Raw genomic sequence first — 20,923 nt, forward strand, 5'->3', positions numbered from 1 at the left:
TGAAATTAATTTTCTCAAGACTATATAACTGGTAATAAATGATACAGTAAAATTTAAAAAAAATTTTTAGAATCTCTTTTTGGTTCTAAACTCTTAATTTAGCCATATTACACTCTTTCTTATGTTATATTTCAGTGTGTGCATAACTTTAAAAATTTTATTCTTTTATTTTAAAAAATTTTTATTTATTAATTTGTTTTTGTTACAGATGTTTCTCATTTTTCCCCTATTGACATCTTCCTCTCCTTCCCCCTGCCCCATTCCCAGCTTTGTTCTCTATGTTCATTGGTCATGCATACATGCATGCAAATTCTGTGGTTTATCTCTTCCCCCCAAAACCCCACTCCTCTGAGGCTTGTCAGTCTATACCCCACCTCTGAGTCTCTGGGTTAATTTAGCTCATCAGTTTCTTTAGTTCATTATACTCCACAAATAAGTGAGATCATGTGATATTTGTCTTTCTCTGCTTGGCTTGTTTCGCCTAACATAATACTCTCCAGGTCCTTCCATGCCATCTCAAAGGATAAGAGATCTTTCTTTCTTGCAGCTGCATAATATTCCATTGTGTAGATGTACCACAGCTTTATAATCCACTCATCTACTGATGGACACTAGGGTTGTTTCCAGATCTTAGCTATTGTGCATAATGCTGCTATAAAAATAGGGGTACATATATTTTTTCTGATTGGTGTTTCAGGTTTCTTAGGGTATATTCCTAGAAGTAGGATCACTGAGTATATTGGCAGTTCAAGTTTTAACATTTTGAAGGAACACCATGGCGTTTTCCACAGTGGCTGCACCAGTCTGCATTCCCACCAGCAGTGTACTAGAGTGCCCTTTTCTCCACATCCTCGCCAACACTTGTTTGATGATTTGTTGATGGCGGCCATTCTGACACGTGTGAGGTGATACCTCAGAGTTGTTTTAATTTGCATCTCTCTGATGACTAGTGATGTTGAGCATTTCTTCATATGTCTCTTGGCCATCTGTATGTCCTGTTTGGAGAAGTGTCTATTTAGGTCCTCTGCCCATTTTTTAAATTGGGTTCTTTATCTTCCTTTTGTTGAGTTGTATGAGTACTCTATGTATTTTGGAAATTAACCTCTTATCTGATGCATCATTGATGATTATGGTCTCCCATATAGTGGGATCCCTTTCTGTTTTGATGGTTGAAACAGGATTTAAAATAAAAATTCAGGCTCCATTATTTGCTACCTATGATATATTTGTCAATTTGCTCAGTGTCTTGTCCAACATTTTGATACAACTAAAACATATTTATAGAACCAGTAAGGGCATTAGTAATAACATTTGAAAATAATTTTATGCTTTGGGGCTATTACTAAATAAAATTAAGATTACTTAAACAAAAGCACTGTAAAATTGGTAGCTCTAAAAAGGAAGTTATCTTCAAAATTCTGTCAATAGAAATAATATAACAGACTGTTTAATTGCAATTTCAAAGCCCTCCTTTAAAATAAATAGTCCCTATGCTTCTATTTCTATTTAGTTTGTTAAATTATTTTGTTGAGTAGATTCCACATATAAGTGAGATCATATGGTATTTGTCTTTCTCTGACTGGCTTATTTCACTGAGCATAATAATTTCCAGGTCCACATCTGTTAGAGGGGAGGGAGGTTGTGGAGCTGGGTGTAAAAGGTAAAGGGATTAAGCTATTCTTTTTTCCTTCCTCCTTCCCTCCCTTCCTTCCCTCCCTCCCTCCCTCCCTCCCTTCCTTCCTTCCTTCCTTCCTTCCTCCCTCCCTCCCTCCCTTTCTCCCTTCCTTTTGACAAGCACATGACTACTTGCTTCAAACTCTAAATTCTTTAGTTTAGGAAGATTTTCTTCAATTGTCTCAATCAGAATTCCCTTAAGTAGTCCCTTTTATAAGTCCTTTTTCACCCTATTTTTGCCTATTGGATAGCCATGATATCTTCTTAAATCATTCATTAGACTTATGTTGAGATGAATAGTTGTCTTATTTTATCAGCATTTAAAATTTGGTGTTCCAATTTGCTCTTATGCATCTATTCTAATTTTGTTACCCCATAATAAGTGACATTATGTTTAAATTCATTTTAAATTAAATGTATGTTTTTTTTAGTTAATTTCATTAATATAAATAAGTCACCAATACAACAGTTCTCCCTTATCTGTAATTTCAATTTTTGTGGTTTCAGTTACCTGTTGGTGAACTGTGGTCTAAAAATATTAAATGGAAAATTACAGAAATAAACAATTCATATGATTTAAATTGCTCATGTTCTGAGTAGTGTGATGAAATCTCATGCCATTCATCTCTGTCCCATCTGGACCTGAATTATTCCTCTGTCCACACTACCTGCCCATTAATCACTAAGTAACCATTTAGGTTAGCAGATTGACTGTTGTGGTATCACAGTGTTGGTATTCAAGTAACCCTTATTTTATTTATTAGTAGCTTCAACGTATAAGAGTAGTGATGCTGGCAATATAAATATGCCAAAGAGAAGCTGTAAAGTGCTTTCTTTAAGTGAAAGTTATGCATGCTTAGGAAAAAAACATAGTATATATAGGGTTTGATACTATCTGAGATTTCAGGCATCTGCTGAGGGTGTTGGGACATATTCCTTTTAAATATGAGGGACTACTATACATCTTATTACTGATTGTAAAGATGTTTCCACTTCTTCAATTCTGATTATTTCCAAACTCCCACTGATATCTTCATTTCCATTTTGTTGTTTCCATTATTTTAATTAGCCTGAAATGCCTTATTTGATTTGATTTTTTTTTTATCTTCACCCAAGGACATTTTTGCATTTATCTTCAGATAGAGCAGGAGGGAGAGAGGAGGGAAGAGAGAGAAAGGAACACTGATGTAAGAGAGACACATTGACTGGTTGCCACCCACACGACCCCAACCGGGCCCAGGGACAAACTGCAACCTAGGTACATGCCCTTAGCAGAAACTGAACCCAGGACTCTCTGGTCTGCAGGCCTACACGCTAACTGCTGAGCCAAACCGGCCAGGGCTGATTTAATTTAATTTTTTTTTTTTTTTATCCTCACCCGAGGACATTTTTCCATTTTTTGTTCAGATAGAGCGGGAGGGAGAGAGAGGAAGAGAGAGAGAGAGAAACATCGATGTGAATGGGACACATCGAGTGGCTGCCTCCCGCACGACCAACCAGGGCCGGGGACAAACTGCAACCGAGGTACATGCCCTTAGCGGGAACCGAACCCAGGTCTCTCTGTACCGCAGGCCGACGTTCCAACCGCTGAGCCAAACCGGCCAGGGCTGATTTAATTTTTAATACATATTTTTGTTGCTGTTTTCTATTTTTATTTGATTCTTTGATTTACAATATTAATTTTTGATAACTGTCTTAAAGAGAAAAACTAGTACTATTACTACATAATGTATCTTCTATATAATTTATATACTTTAAAATATTATTACTTCCCCCCCTTTTTTTTTTTTACAGAGCACTGACTAAAGACTAGGTCAGAAATGGAGGCAATTTCAATTACTTGAAAATATATTTTATAGGTTCACAGTGAGGAAAAACATGATATATGAGTTTGGTTTGAAAGAAGAGGAAGGATCTTGATTAAGGTGAGATAGAATGCAGTATTAAATGTCTTTGAGAAAGTTAATATGAGTAAATTATAGGCACAAATCAATGAAATAAGTTAGAAGTTGTTAAATATTTGGAGGACTTTCTTCTTTCATTTTACTCTGATTAATCAAAGCTTCGATTTCTTTGTGAGAGATATTGACTTCTTTATAAAGTCATTGAAAGCTTGTTTCACTTGCTTATTCCTCAGGGTGTAAATGAAGGGGTTCAACAAGGGTGCAACAGAAGTAGTGAGCACTGAAACACCTTTATTTATGGCCACCTCATCCTTTGCTGAAGGTTTCACATAGATGAAGATGCAGCTGCCATAGGCGATGGAAACCACAATCATGTGGGAAGAACAGGTGGAAAAGGCCTTTTTTCTTTGTTCGGCAGAGGGGAATCTCAAAATTGTCCTAATGATGTACGTGTAGGACAAAAACACACACACTAGGGTGATAATGAGTGCAAATACAGCCACAAGGATAACCATTTGTTCTATTACCCATGTATCTGAGCATGAGATCTTTAGAAGGGGACCTGCATCACAGCTAAAATGATCAATGGTATTGGAGTCACAGAATTCAAGCTGGAGGCCCAAGCTAAGGGGTGGGAGAATAATCATTAAGCCAGACACCCAACAGCAGAGGACTAATAAGGTACATACCTTATTGTTCATGATGGTCATGTAATGAAGGGGTTTACAGATAGCAATATAGCGATCATAGGACATGACTGCCAGGAGAAAAAATTCTGTTGCTCCAAAGAAAATAACAAAAAATATTTGGCTTGCACAAGCATTATAGCTAATGGTATTATCCCCAGTTGATATACTGTACAGGAATCTAGGAATGCAGACAGTGGTAAATGAGACTTCTAAGAAGGAAAAATTTCTGAGTAAAAAATACATAGGAGTTTTAAGATGGGAGTCCAACAATGTGAGGGTGATAACAGTCAGGTTCCCTGTTACACTGAATATGTAGGTGAGAAATAGAAAGATAAAAAGCAGAATTTGTAATTGTGGGTCATCTGTTAGTCCCAGCAGGATAAAAGTTGTTATTGGTGTGTGGTTTCTCATCACTGACTTTTGAAATCTACCCAATTAACATGTAAAAATTAGAGATTTTATGAGGACATGAGTGGTCTGTAGCAAAAGACTAGCATTTAAAAACCAAGCAAAGCAGTCTACATTTATCTTTTCCTTTCTCATCATAACTAATATTGCCACTATTCCAATGATTTTCTGAATATTACTTGTACAAACAATGGATTATTCCTTCAGAATTCCTGTTATTGTTAAATAATCTTTTTCTCAGATCATTATTTGTCCTCAAAATTTATAAATGTAGTCAATTATAATTAATTATATGAATTGGAAAAATGATGATATTACTTAAGCTTTCTTTATCTAAGACAAACTTTAAATATAGGACATTTCCAGATAATTAAGAACATGAATTCTCTTCAATTGTTCCAATCAAAGGATCGTTTTAAGCGTGAGATGCATTTCTCCTGGAAAACAAATAAATAACAATGACAACAAAATATAACACTGGACTTGAGATTTTTCTTTATCTATTTATTCTTCTCCACTTGTATTTTTTATTCTTAACCCTAAGATGGTTTGATGTATAATTATTTTATCTACAGTGTGAGAAAATGTCGTGTTCAAAATATTTACAAAAGGAGTATCTTCATATGCATTCATGTTATTTTTCATTTAATTGACTCTGGTATCATTTCTCTCATAGCCCCTGAAGCTAAAACTACATTTTTTTTTTTATCCTCACCCGATGACATTTTCCCATTTTTTTGTTCAGGTAGAGTGGGAGGGAGAGAGAGGAACAGAGAGAGAGAGAGAAACATCGGTGTGAAAGGGACACATCGAGTGGCTGCCACCCGCACGACCGACCAGGGCCGGGGACAAACTGCAACCGAGGCAAGCGCCCTTAGCGGGAACCGAACCCGGGTCTCTCAGGACCGCAGGTGGACGCTCTAACCGCTGAGCCAAACCGGCCAGGGCTAAAACTACATTTAATATCATTAAATATAGTCTTCTGGGAAGTGCCTTTCTTCCTGTTACCTCTACTTAGTTTAAGCTTTAATCCTCTGCAACCTGACTTTCACTCCCAAACCCTCCCTACTCATTTTCTAACACCTACAGGAACTTCATTACTTTTTTAAAATTTATTTTTTTTATTAATTTGTTTTTGTTACAGATGTTTCTCATTTTCCCCCCATTGACACCCTCCTCCCCTTCCCCCCACCCCATCCCCAGCTTTGTTGTCTATGTTCATTGGTCATGCATATATGCATGTAAGTTCTGTGGTTTGTCTTCCCCCCCCCAGCTCCCCCTCCTCTGAGGCTTGTCAGTCTGTACCCCACCTCTATATCTCTGGATTAATTTTATTCATCGTTTGTTTGGTTCATTATATTCCACAAATAAGTGAGATCATGTGATAGTTGTCTTTTTCTCCTTGGCTTGTTTCGCTGAGCATAATACTCTCCAGGTCCTTCCATGCCATCTCAAAGGGTAAGAGATCTTTCTTTCTTACAGCTGCATAGTATTCCATTGTGTACATGTACCACAGTTTTTTTTTTATCTATTCATCTACTGATGGACACTTGGGTTGTTTCCAGATCTTAGCTATTGTAAATAGAGCTGCTATGAACATAGGGGTACATAATTTTTTCTGATTGGTGTTACAGCCATATCACCCTGAACACGCCTGACCTCATCTGATCTCTGAAGCTAAGCAGGGTCGGGCCTGGTTAGTACTTGGATGGGAACTTCATTACTTTTGAAGCCAATGGCACTTCTTGTCAGTAGTTATTTTGCCTGGCATCCCCACAGTATTTTTTTTAATGTAAAGTTCAGTCATTCTTCTAATGATCCCAATCCCTTGTGAACAAACTATTGGTGAATCACAACTATAGTTATTAGAGAAACAATATTAATTGGAAAGAAGAATAAAATGCTAACTCCTAGTGTCTTGGGGACAAAATATACTACTTATTTGACCTGTAGTTTGCTTTTTAAATGTCTTCCATTTTAAAACATGATTCTTTTCTCAAACTTTAAACTTAACTTGCTTCTGTTCTCTTTTCCTCTTCAAAAATATAATCACTTTAATCCTATTTTAAATTTTCCTATTTTATTAAATAAGGCTGACTATACCTTCTCCTCTTTTAACAGACAAAAATCCTCTTATTCTCCTAATTCATCTGGATTTTCCTCTTGGAAATCCTTCCACAAATGTAGGGTAAGAAAAATGACGACAAAGGTGATGTTTGCCTCCATAGACTTTGTTGTCCATGCTCATCCACCTGAACTCCCAACCTCGTTTTGTCTGATATCTCAAGGTGTACTGAATGGTCTTTGCCTTGATTATGTTGTCCTGTAAGATCTGACAGTTAGCTTTTCTTTTTGTAATGTGAGTGCATGACTTAAGCTTTGATTGCTGAGGCATCCAATTCAAAGAAATGGCTCTCTCCAATAAACACACGACTAGGTGGAGTCAGGTTGGAACACTCCTGCAACCTCTTCCTTTGTTTTAGAGATCTTGGTTCTTTTTTTAATTTTTTTATCCTCACCTGAGGACATTTTCTATTTTTTGTTCAGGTAGAGTGGGAGGGAGAGAGAGAAAGAGAGAGAGAGAAAAACATCGATGTGAAAGGGACACATCAAGTGGCTGCCACCCTCACGACCAACCAGGGCTGGGTACAAACTGCAACTGAGGTACATGCCCTTAGCGGGAACTGAACCTGGGTCTCTCTGGACCGCAGGCCGACGCTCTAACTGCTGAGCCAAACTGGCCAGGGCTAGAGATCTTGGTTCTTTAGATCACTTATTTTTTCCCTTTCTACACTTTAAATTCCCAATGCTATGTTTCAAATTAACCAATAAATAGGGAAAGCAAGTCCTAGGTTCCCACCATCAAACCCAATAAAGCATAACTCCAGTCCCTCTAACCCTTCCTCTCCCATGACCTCACTGTGTATCCCCAGCTGTGCCATGTGCTTTTCAGAACCTTTGAGTAATGAACTCCTTTTTTTTTTTCAAACTTTCCTGATGGTTATTACTGAAGGTGTCTTGAAATCATAAGAACAACAAGGGTCAGTCCAGCTACAGCATTGGTTATTGTTAGACTGTCCCCAAATGTGGAATTCTTCACTCTGACATTCTTGTGAGCTCATTCTTCCTAACTAATGATGCAACTCTAGACCTTTCTGTCTCTCCTTTTTCCTGTTAGATGACCATTTGCTGTAATTCTGTCAGGACTTGCTTCCATCTGGCTATTTAAAATTCAAAACAAGCTATTTTAAATGGAACTATTCCATCCAGTGTCTATTATTTGCCAAGCACAAGGCTAGGCTCTGTATTATAAAACTCATTTAATTTATATAAAATATTCACTGTAGTTATTTATGTAATGTTTTATCTTCTTCCAGAGGTACTTGCAATTAACTAGACAATTTAATGTAACTCTCTGAATTAGAATCATCAAGGAAGCTCTCACAATATAGATTCCTGAAGTCAGAGAGACTTAAAAAATTTTAGCCAGGTAGTGGGGGAATGGGGTTAGGTGACACTGGAGAAATTAAATGTCAGAATATTATTAGTATGGTGATCAAGAGTTTCATATGCATATTAATGTTTGAGATCCACTCATATAGTTAAGGAGGTTGTTTCTCAAACTTGACATTATCACTTATCCACATCTCCCTCCCAATCAGTGCTACCTGTTATATCATTGTAATCACTTAAGTTATATATTTATATTATATTTTCAGATATACAGGATGAGTAGAATATTAACTGGCTTCTTTTTCCTTTATTATAAATCTTATTTTGTTGATATTATCTTTGACCATTATATGTATTTAGCAAGAGGAAAGACTATTTCTAACTGCTCCTAGTCCCTAGCCATCATCAATTGTTTTTAATGATAGCTATAAAAATATATCCCATTTGAATACATAGTATTTAGGGTTCCTGTTATTTTTTCCATCACTGAATAAAATGGTATCTCCCCATGAGACATTAATGATCTTGTTATATGAATGATTTTTAACCCAGTTGGATTTCAAATATATCTTGCAAATGACAGCCCTCTGAGTCTGGAAAAATTTATTCATTTGGTCCTATGGCCATGTGCCTTATAGAATCCCATGAGGAACATATAGTAAGGCCAACCTTGATTTAAAGGGACTAACACAGGAAAACGGACACTCATGCAGGGAAACTCTATGAAAAAAACCCCCATGAACAAAAACTCTAATAAGGGAAATGATGCAGACTTGACACAGCTAAGATGAAGACAATAACAAAGCTACCAGCCAACATTATATAATGACAGCCTGTCACATACACTTACCTCATGTCTTAAACACTGAAGGTTTCTCAAAAAATAGAGTAATAATGAAAACTGTTTCCTTTGATGACCCTTCCACCCCCAAAAGAGTGGTCTCTTTGTGGGACTGTCATACCAATCAACAGCTTATATAAGGAAAGAAAAATAGTGCTTTGCTTTTCAACTCTCTGAGATTTTTTCATACCCCCTCAGTCCTCCTCCTCTATGAAAATTCTATTTTTGCTGTTGTTAGATAAAATCAATTTATTAATGATTTCTCTTAAATGTAGGTTGTGAAGATTAATAAACAGAAACACTTTAAATTAGAGTTGGGAGGGTCTGTAAGTGAAGCTCTCACACCCTACCACTCATTGTGAATGACTTTTAATAAGAAGATGTTTTTCTATTCTACTACTCTAACTGGAAGAAGATTTTTCTCCTCAACTATTACACAGCCAATGAAAAAGAAAGACTGTTAAAAACCAGCCAATAAAAAGCCACTATATGTCAAACTGTCACTTTACTCCAATGGACTTTTGTTTACAACAGCCCCTTTGAATTTCCCCTTTTCTCTATAAAAAAACTTCACTTTTGTTTATTTGAACTTGGGTGTGGTTGGCCGCTAGATCACATGTCCCAAATTGCAATTCTTTTTCGGGGGGATCTAAATATTAAAGTTTATTAAAATAAAATATAATCTATAATAAAAAAATACTAAGGGTGTTATCACTACTTACAGTTTTAAGTATAATAAGAAATCCAACATTTAATCCAAGAATGACACCATCTTTGTGGTACAGTAACAAATATAAAATTAAATGTTGAATACCAATTTGTGATTCCTTGTTGTCCCTGAATAAATCCATTTTTCTGGACAAATATCTTGTTGTGTATTTGTTTAAGGTCCACAAAGTAAAATCATGTATTAATAATTGACTATGATTTACATATTCTTTGCCTTGCCTTTAATTTGATTTATCTAGTGATTAATATTCTCCCAATTACTCTAGGGCTACAAAAAGGGCAATAAAGTGGAACAAATGATGAAGTAACTAAAAATTGACAACCTTGCTGTCATCTTCTCTTTAATACTTCCTCCTTTGAATAAACACCAGACAAAAATTCTTAGTGAAATACTCTTTTTGATTTTGAAAAACTGGCTTATTCTTGGAATTGTACAGAAAGCAGTTATCTGAGAGTTTAACCAAAAGAACCAGAGTAATATGTGCATGTGTGTGATTAACATTAAAGATCTGGCATTACCTTTTACAAGTTTTATTTGGGATATATCTTAGGTCTCATGTTAATGAGTAAAATTTAAACATGTTTTTATAACCCTGGATGGGTCATGCTTCTTGTACCAACACAGTTTTATTGCAACTCTGCAGAGCACCTCTTAAGCATCACACCCTTAGGCTCTCAACCGATTGCCATGTGTATTTAAAATCACTTTTCTCCTTATTTTTTCTTTCCCTAGTCTTTGGAAAACAACACTATTATTTCTACTTCTAGTAATTTGTTTCAAGTACTTCCAATAAATAGAATCATATAGTAAAAAAGAAAAGAAAAAAAAAGAGAAATACTCTTTTCAGCCTTGCTATCCTGTGCAACAACAACAAAAAAGTGCCCCTCCAAGAGCATACAGTGGAGTAAGGACAGCATCTTTAATAAATGGTGTTGGGAAAATTGGACAGCTACATGCAAAAAAATAAAACTAGACCATCAACTTACACCCTACACAAGAATAAACTCAAAATGGATAAAAAACTTAAATGTGACTGATGAACCCATAAAAATCCTAGAAGAAACTGTAGGCAACAAAATTTCAGACATCATATGCAGCAGAATTTTCACTGATACATCACCTAAGGCAATAGAAACAAAGGAGTAAATGTACACATGGGACTACATCAAACTCAAAAGCTTCTGCACAGTAAAAAATACAATCATCAAAATGGAAAGGCTACCCACTGTATGGGAGAGCATAACTGCCAATGATATATCAGATAAGGGGTTAATTTGCAATATATATAGAGTGCTCATACAACTCAACAAAAGGAAGATAAAGAACCCAATTAAAAAATGGGCAGAGGAAATAAATAGACTCCTCTCCAAACAGGACATACAAATGGCTAAGAAGCATAAGAAGAAATGTTCAACATCACTAACCATCAGAGAGATGCAAATTAAAACAACAATGAGGTATCACCTCACACCTGTTAGAATGGCCGCCATCAACACGTCATCAAACAACAAGTGTTGGTGAGGATGTGGAGAAAAGGGAACTCTAGTACACTGCTGGTGGGAATGCAGACTGGTGCAGTTACTATGGAAACATTATGGTGTTACCTCAAAAAATTAAAAATTGAACTTTCATTTGACCCAGTGATCCCAATTCTAGGAATATACCCTAAGAAGCCTGAAACACCAATCAGAAAGAATATATGTACCCCCATGTTCATAGCAGCACTATTTACAATAGCTAAGATCTGGAAACGGCCCAAATGTCCATCAGTAGAAGAATGGATAAAAAAGCTGTGGTACATATACACAATGGAGTACTATGCAGCTGTAAGAAAGTAAGATCTCTTATCCTTTGAGACTACATGGAGGGACCTGGAAACTATTATCCTAAGCGAAACAAACCAAACAGAGAAAGACAAGTATCATATGATCTCACTTATTTGTGGAATATAATGAACATTAACAGTCTGAGGAATGGGATAGTCCCAGAGATGTGGAAGTGGGGTACAGACTGACAATCCCCAGAAGAGGGGGTGGTGGGGGAGATATAAACCACAGAACTTATATGCATGTATGCATGAACAATGGACATGGACAACAAAGCTGGGGACAGGGCAGGGAGGAAGGGGGAGAGGGGAATCAGTGGGGGAAAAAGGAGAAACATCTGTAACAAAAATAAATAAATTAATAAAAAAACCCAAATCAATAAAAATGCTCAAGCAGAATAAAAAAAATAAAAAATAAAAACTTCTGGGATTTCTGTTGGTGGTAAAATCACAGGTGCTGTGATTCTATTGTGGGTGTTCCCCACACTCATGATTGAAGGACATGCTAAATTTCTGTTAGAGTTAGTGAAAATAAAGATTTATTCTATTTCTATTAAAAAAAAAAGTGCCTCTCTCTCCTCTGTCATTGAATTACTCTCTAGTGAGTAATTTAGATATTAAGGGAACATTTTTGTTGAACTAATAGATATTTAGGAAGGATGGAATTGTTTCTGCTTCAGTTTTTTTTGTCATATAAGAATATTTATAATTTAGAAAATGTTCAAATTTGTCCTAGCAAGCTAGCTCATTTGGTTAGAGCATGGTCCTGATATGCTAAGGTTGTAGGTTTGATTCCCCATCAGGGCACATACAAGAAGCAACCAATGAATGTATAAATAAGTGGAAAAACAAATTGATGTTTTTCTCTTTCTCTCTCAAATCAATAAATAAAAATTAAAAAAAGAAAAATGTTCACATTTTAAGCAATGTAATATTCTTGTTTTTGTATAAATTCCAGGGATTTGGAAAGTATGTTTCTGTATGTTCTTGAAATTATACTGCATGAGTGACGACTTATAGATATAAAATATAGCCCTGGCTGTGCCCTTAGTCTTATAAAGGATCATTGCATAATTCATAACACATCTACTACAATTTTTTTATATTAAAGGTTGATATAAGCTTCACTAATCATGTTACAGAAAGATATGCCAACAAATATTTTTTTCTTATCTCTCAAAAGGGAAAGTAATTCTCATCCGTACCTTGTGGTACTTACTCTTTTGAGACTTTTTCAGGGTTTCAGCCGGCAGCTCCTTATTGTTTTTAACTGTGCTGTGGTAACAGAGACATGCCTCAACACTGGTCTAACAGTTATCAACCTACACTTACTCTCCAGGCATCTTCTGGAGTGTTGTGAGTTCTTTGTTTCCCATTTTCATGTCATATTAATACTTTCATTAGAGACTCTTATTGTAAACTCTAGAAATATTTTCCTTTGATCTCTTCCACAAAGGGAAGAAAACGTAATGTAAGGGAGGAGAATGAAAGAACTTCCTCTGGGTTTTGGAAGAGCTATGATGGTTCTGAGCAGGAAGTTGGCTTTCCTACTCCAAAAATAATTATATTTATGTTCTTCTGCTCAGTCTTATGAAGATGCACTGGGATCACCCAAGTGAATAAAATACAGAATCCTTGGAGACCTAGGTTCTAATGTCACTAATAAGTCTTTTGCATCATGAACTTTGGCAAAGCAACTACAATAAGCAGCATCAGGAATGTTGTCCTTTGAGACAGTAAGATAGAGCAACATCATCAGACAGAGGTCAGGTGCCCATCCTACTAATGAGAAAAAAAGCTCAAGCCTAATATGAATATAAGTGATCTTAATATTAGAAATATTTTGCTTTACCTAGTTTCCCATGATATAATTTCTTGTATTTATTTAATATGAAACTACACACTATAAAAAATTACTATGTATTCAATGATATTGGAGATTAAATGTATATATTTTTAATCATAGGAGCATTTATCTACATCTGAAAAGCTGGAAAATCTGGTATACATATTATTGATTCTGTCTACAGACGATACCTTGTAAAACCATGGTTACATGGATGACTTAAAAACAGTTTACTCATTTAAAAACCACTGATCTAATGATTTTGGCTTTGAAACATCTGCCCCTATAATTTTGAAAATTTTTATATTAAAAATAATACCCATCTGAGAATATGTTAAGACATAAACTAAGGTTTGAAAGACTGAATTAAAAATGTTGCTTTTGCTATTTACAATAGCTAAGATCTGGAAACAGCCCAAGTGTCTATCAGTAGATGAATGGATAAAAAAGCTGTGGTACATATACACAATAGAGTACTATGCAGTTGTAAGAAAGAAAGATCTCTTATCCTTTGAGATGACATGGATGGGCCTGGAAAGTATTATCCTAAGCAAAACAAGCCAAGCAGAGAAAGGCAAATATCACATGATCTCACTTATTTGTGGAATATAATGAACATAGCAGTCTGAGGAATTGGGTAGACCCAGAGACGTGGAAGTAGGGTACAGACTGACAACCCTCAGAAGAGGGGGTTGTAGGAGGAGGGAAGAGATAAACCACAGATCTTATATGCATGTACGCATAACCGATGGACACAGACAACAAAGCTGGGTATGGGGTGGGGGTGGGGGATGGGGAGGAGGGTGTCAATGGGGAAAAAAAGGAGAAACATCTGTAACAAAAATAAATTAATAAAAAAAAAGAAAAATGAAAAAAAAATGTTGCCTTTGGTCAATTAAAAATGTAAGTAAAAGCCCTGGTCGGTTTGGCTCAGTGGTTAGAGTGTCAGCCTACAGTCTGGAGAGACCCAGGTTCGGTTCCCGCTAAGGGCACGTACCTCGGTTGCAGTTTGTCCCCGGCCCCGGTTGGGTTGTGTGGGTGGCAACCACTCGATGTGTCCCTTTCACATTGATGTTTCTCTCTCTCTCTCTCTCCCTCCCACTCTATCTGAACAAAATATCAAAAAAATGTCCTCGGGTTAGGATAAAAAAAAATGTAAGTAAAAATCACAGTAACTTGGAGATGAGATGACAGTTTAGAAATCTGGAAATGCCTTGTATGGTTACATATTAGTTGCTTTTGGAGTTTATGATTTGATGATGGTAGATCAGGGCTCATGGTTAATAAATTTGTCATGATTAATAAAGGTCCTAACAAAAATAAATTAATTAATAAAAAAGTGAAAAAAATAGAAGAAAAGGCAACCAACCAGTAGAAAAATGGACAAGAGAACTGAACAAGCACTTTGCAAAAGAGAATATTTGAAATGGTCAATGAACAATTGAAAAGGTTCTCAACCTCTATAGTCACCAGGGTAATGCAGATAAAAAATCATTAATAGAATAGTTACAAGTAAAATGATTGCCTATCAAGCACTGGTGAGAATGTGGAGCAACAGGAATTCTCATACACTGCTGGTGGGAGTGGAACTTGATACCACCACTTGGGAAAATGAACAGTCTCTACTAGGAACCAAACATATACATACTTAGTGATAGTAATTTCACATCCAGGCGTATACCAACCAGAAATAAGGACATATGGGAACACCAGCACAATCTGTAATTACCCAAACTCAAATGTACACCTATATTAAAATGCATAATTTGTAATGTATACATAATAGATTATTATATAGCAGTGAAAATGAGCAATCTACACGTGACAACATGTGGATAAATCTCACAATTACAATGTTAAGCAAAAGAAGCCAGACACCAAAGAATACATACTGAATAGTTCCATTTAAATAAAGTTAAAAATATTAAAAGCTAAAAAGAAAAAAAAAAAGAAAGCTCCTATGGTAAAGGAAATATGGAAAAATGTCCTTGCTTAAATAAATAAAACTGCTCTCCCTCCCTCTCCCTTTTTTTTTAAAATTAATTTTTTATAACACCATTGCATTTATGGATTTTTTTCTGATTTTTATTTTATATTTTAATGAGGACAAGTATTTGTTTTTAAATTACTATTGATGCTCATATTTTTCACATTTGGTAAAGTTTTATTTATTATTAGTATTTATTTTGTAGGAGACAATATATTAAGGAATAGGTTATTACCCTGCCACTTAGTAATACAATTTTTGATCTGGTGCATAAAAAGAGGTTGAAACATTAAAATTAATTAAGATTTATAAAAATTATGATTTTATACATTGGATTTGAAATGATGAAAATGAATTGTGCCAAATAAATAATATGTGAAACTACAAAAAGGTTTAGTCCTAAATATTTTAGTTTTTTAATTAGTTAATTTAAAAAAATTTAAATTAATAGTTGATGTACAATATTATATTAGCTTTGGTATATAACCCTAAATAAATACTATATTAGTTTTAGGTGTACACATTTATATAACTACAAAGTAATTACCCTGATAGATCTAGTCCCCATCTGATACCATATATAGTCATTGCGACATTATTAACTATAGTCCCTACATGTACTTTATATCTCTGTGAATATTCTGTAACTCCCAATTTGTACTTCTTAATCCCTTCACCTTTGTCATATATCCCCACCCCATTTCCATCTGGAAACCTTGAAAATGTTCTCTGTACCTATGAGTCTGTTTCTGTTCTGCTTGTTTATTTATTTTGTTTTCTAGACTCCACAAATAAATGAAATCATCTGGCATTTGTCTTTCTCTGCCTGATTTATTTCACCCAGCACAATACCCTCTAGGTCCATCCATGTTGTTGCAGATGGCAAAATTTCATTCTTTTTTATGGCTGAGTCATAGTCCATTGTACCTATGCACCACTTCATTTTTCAAATTATATTTATTGGGGTGACACTGGTTAATATGATTATGTGATTTTTCAGGTATGGGTTTCTATGTTATAAGATCTGTATATTGCACTGTGTGCTCATCACCCAAAGTCAAATCATCTTCTGTCACCATATATTAGGCCCCTTCACCCCCCACACTCCCACACCCTTCCTTCTGACAACCACCACATTGCTGTGTGTGTTTATAAATTTCAGTTTTATATCCCACATATGAGTGAAATCATATGGTTCTTAGCTTTTTCTGCCTGACTTATTTCACTTAGCATAATATTTTCAAGGCCCATCCATGTTGTCGCAAATGTCAGTATTTCATCCTTTCTTATGGCTGATTAGTATTCCATTGTGTATATGTACATCTTCTTTATCCAGTCCTCTATTGTGGGGCACTTTGGTTGTTTCTATGTCTTGGCCACTGTGAATGATGCTGCAATAAATATAGGGGCACATATATCTTTACGAATACATGTTTTTTAGTTTTTCAGGTATATACCAAGAAGAGGAATTGCTGGGTCATATGGTAGCTCTATTCTTAATTTTTTGAGGAATCACAAGACTGTTTTCCACAGCAGTTGTACAAGTCTATATTCCCACCAGCAGTAAATGAGGGTTCCTTTTTCTCTACAACCTTTCAAAACTTGTTACCATTGTCTTGTTGATAATAGCCATTCTAACAGATGTGAGGTGGTATCTCATTATAGTTTTGATTTGCATTTCCCTAATAGCTACTGAGGTTGAACATCTTTTCATATATCTATTAGCTATTTGTATGTCTTCTTGGGAGAGGTGTCTGTTCAAATTCTCTGCCCAGTTTTCATTGGGTTGTTTGTTTGGTGTTGAGTTTTATGAATTCTTTGTATATTTTGGATATTAAACCTTTGTCAGAGCTATTGTTTGCAAATATCTTCTCCCATTTGGCCAGCTGCTTCTTTGTTTTTGTCATTGGTTTCTTTTGCTATGCAGAAGCTTTTTAATTTGATATAGTCCCATTCATTTATTTTTAACTTTACTTACCTTGCCTTTGGGGTCAAGTTCATAAAAATGTTCTCTATGACCAAGGTACCTATGTTCCCTTCTATACAATTTATTGTTTCATGTTTTATATTTAGGGGACAAACTGTAATCCAGTTTTATTCTTTTGCATGTGGCGTTTTAATTTTTCCAACACCAATTATTGAAGAGACTATCTTGACTCCATTTTGTGTTTCTGACTCCTTTGTTGAAAACTATCTGCCCATATACATGTGGTTTTGTACTTGGGCTCTCAATTCTGTTCTACTGATCTGTGTATCTCTTTCTCTGCCAATACCATGCTCTTTTGATTATCATTGCCTTGTAGTATAATTTGAAGTCAGATAGTGTGATACCTCCAGCTTTGTTCTTTTTTCTCTGGATTGCTTTGGCTATTTGGTTTTTTTGTGGTTCCATATATAGCGGATGATTTTTTTGTTCTACTTAAAAAAATGACATTGGGATTTTGATGGGGATTGCATTGAATCTATACATTGCTTTGGGTAATATGGCTATTTTAACTATGTTGAGTTTTCCAATCCACAGACACAGGATATTTTTCCATTTTGTTATGTCTTTTTCAATTTCTGTTAATTATGCTTTGTAGTTTTTAATTTATAGGTCTTTCATATTTGTTAAGCTTACTCTTAGGTATTTTATTCTTTTGGTTGCAATTGCTAAAGGAATTTTTACTTCTTTTTCTGAAGTTTTGTTGTTAGTATACAGGAATACAGTGGGTTTTTGTACATTGATATTGTATCTTGCAATTTGACTGCATTTGTTTATTGTTTCTTTCTTTCTTTTTTTTTTTTTTGTTAATCCTCATCTGAGGATACTTTTCATTGATTTTTTTTAGATAGAGTGGGAGGGAGAGAGAGAGAGAGAGAGAAACATCAATGTGAGAGAGACACCTTGATCGGTTGCCTCCTGCACTATCCTGACCAGGGGTGGAATTGAACCTGCAACCCAGGTATGTGCCTTTGACTGGGAATCGAACCCATGAGCTGTTGGTTCATGGGCCGACACTCTATCCACTGAGCCAAACTGGCAGGGCTATTTATTATTTCTATTAATGTTTTGGTAGAGTCTTTAGGATTTTCTATATACAGAATCATGTTCACAAAAAGTGACAGTTTTACTTCTTCTTTCCCTAATTGGATATATTTTTTTTTATTTCTTTCTCTTGCCTTATTGGTCTAGCTAGAACTTCCAGAACTATGTTGAATATGAATGGTGAGAGTGAGCATCCTTGTCTTGTTCTTGATCTTAGAGGAAAAGTTTTCAGTTTTCACCATTAAGTATGATATTAGCTAAAGGTTTATCATGTCTGGCCTTTATTATGTTGAGGTACTTTCTTTCTATTCTTATTTCATTGAGCGTTTTAATCATAAATGAAGGTTATCAAATGTTTTTTCTGCATCTATTGATAAGATCATATGGCTTCTATTCTTTTTTTTTTTTTTTAGTAAGTCTAACCTAGGGTTTGTCAATTCTGTTAATCTTTTCAAAGAACCAGCTCTTTGTTTAATTACATTGGTTGATTTGCCTATGTTGAACTATCCTTGTGTCCCTGAAATGAACCCACTTGATTGTGATGTATTATTTTCTTGATGTATTGTTGTATTCAATTTGCTAGATTTTGTTTAGAGTTTTTGCAGCTGTATTCATCAGAGATATTGGTCTATAGTTTTCTTTTTTTTATGCTATCCTTGCCAGATTTTGGTATCAGGGTTATAATGGCCTCATAAAATGTCTTAGGAAGTATTGCCTCTCTTCAGTATTTTGGAAGAGACTGAGAAGGATAGGTTTTAAGTTTTCTTTGAACATTTGGTAGAATTCACTGGTGAAGCAATCTGGTCCTGGACTTTTATTTTTTGGGAGATTTTTGATGTTTGTTTCAATTTCCTCACTGGTGATTGGTCTATTTAGATTTTTCAATTCTTCATGATTTAGTATAGGATGGTTATATATTTCCAGGAATTTATCCATTTCTTCTAGGGTATTGAATTTGGTGGCATATAGTTTTTCATAGTATTCTAGTATGATCCTTTGTATATCTGTGATGTTTGTGGTGACTTCTCCTCTTTCATTTCTTATTTTGTTTATAAGGGTCTTTTCTCCTTTTTCCTTAGTGAGTTTAATCTGGGGTTTGTCAATTCTATTAATCTTTTCAAAAAACCAGCTCTTTGTTTTATTATTTTTTGTATAGCTTTTTTTTGTTCTCTGTTTCATTTAATTCTGTTCTAATTTTTATTATTTCCTTTCTTCTGCTGACTTTGAGTTGCTATTATTCTTTTTCTAGTACTTCAAGATGTAATGTTAAGTTGTTTACTTGGGATTTCTCTTGCTTCTTGAGATAGGCCTGTAATGATGATATAAACATCCCCCTTATTTCTGCTTTCGCTGAATCTCACAAGTTTTGATATATCATATTGTCACTCTCATTTGTCTCTACATAGCTTTTGGTCTCATCTTTTATTTCTTCTTTGACCCAGTCATTTTTTAGTAGTATGTTGTTTAATTTCCATATATTCATGAAATTCTTTACTTCCTTTTTGTAGTTGATTTCTAATTTCAAGGCATTGTGGTCAGACAATATGCTTGGTATAATTTCAATCTTCTTGAATTTGTTGATGGTAGTTTTGTGACCCAACATATGCTCTATCCTTGAGAATGTTTCATGTGCAATGGAGAAGATGATATAATCTGATGTTCTGGGATAAAAGGCTCTGTATATGTTATCTAAGGCTGATCTATATATTTTTTTATCCTCACCCGAGGACATTTTTTTTTCCACTTTTTTTTTCACATAGAGTGGGAGGGAGAGAGAAGAAGAGAGAGAGAGAGAAACATCGATGTGAAAGGGACACATCGAGTGGCGACCACCTGCACAACCCAACCAGGGCTGGACACAAACTGCAACCGAGGTACGCCCCTTTGCGGGAACCAAACCCGGGTCTCTCTGGATCACAGGCCAATGCTCTAACTGCTGAGCCAAACCGGCCAGGGCTAAGGCTGATATTTTTTAATTAATTTTCTGTTTGGATGACAAATCTAGAGCTATAATGGAATATTAAGGTCCCTAAATATGACTGTGTTTTGATGTGTTTCTCCCTTTAGTTTTATGTGTAGTTGTTTTATACATATATTTAGTACTCCCTGGTTGGGTGTATATCTATTAAGAAGTGTTATTTGTCTCTTATTATCTTTGTTATCATGAAATCTATTTTGTCAGATATAAGTGTGGCTACATCTACTTTTCTGTGGATGTTATTTGCTTGGAGAATCATTTTCCACCCCTTTACTTTGAATCTACCTTTGTCTTAGCAGGTTAGATGTGTCACTTGTAGGCAGCATATGGCTATTTTTTTTTTTTTAATCCTTACCCGAAGATATTTTTCCATTTATTTTCAGGCAGAGTGGGAGGGAGAGAGAGAGAAACATTGATGTGAGAGAGACACATCAATTGGTTGCCTCTCGCATGACTCCGACCAGGGCCAGGGACCGAACTGCAACCAAGGTATGTGCCTTTGACTGGAATCGAACCTGAGACTCTTTGGTCTGCAGGCCAATGCTCTAACCGCTGAGTCA

The 20,923-nt window shown here is 35.3% G+C and overlaps 1 protein-coding gene across 1 annotated transcript; it reads right to left on the reverse strand.

The window, feature by feature from the left end:
* Positions 1 to 3,800: 3,800 nt before the first annotated feature.
* LOC118623968 (olfactory receptor 6C2-like) lies at positions 3,801 to 4,678 on the reverse strand. The gene is given in 2 exon segments (XM_036251822.1): positions 3,801 to 3,824; positions 3,827 to 4,678. Coding segments are annotated over 2 exon segments (876 nt in total).
* Positions 4,679 to 20,923: the final 16,245 nt, after the last annotated feature.

This window comes from Molossus molossus, unplaced genomic scaffold (genome assembly GCF_014108415.1).
Source record: "Molossus molossus isolate mMolMol1 unplaced genomic scaffold, mMolMol1.p scaffold_m16_p_10, whole genome shotgun sequence".
Lineage (NCBI taxonomy): Eukaryota > Metazoa > Chordata > Mammalia > Chiroptera > Molossidae > Molossus > Molossus molossus.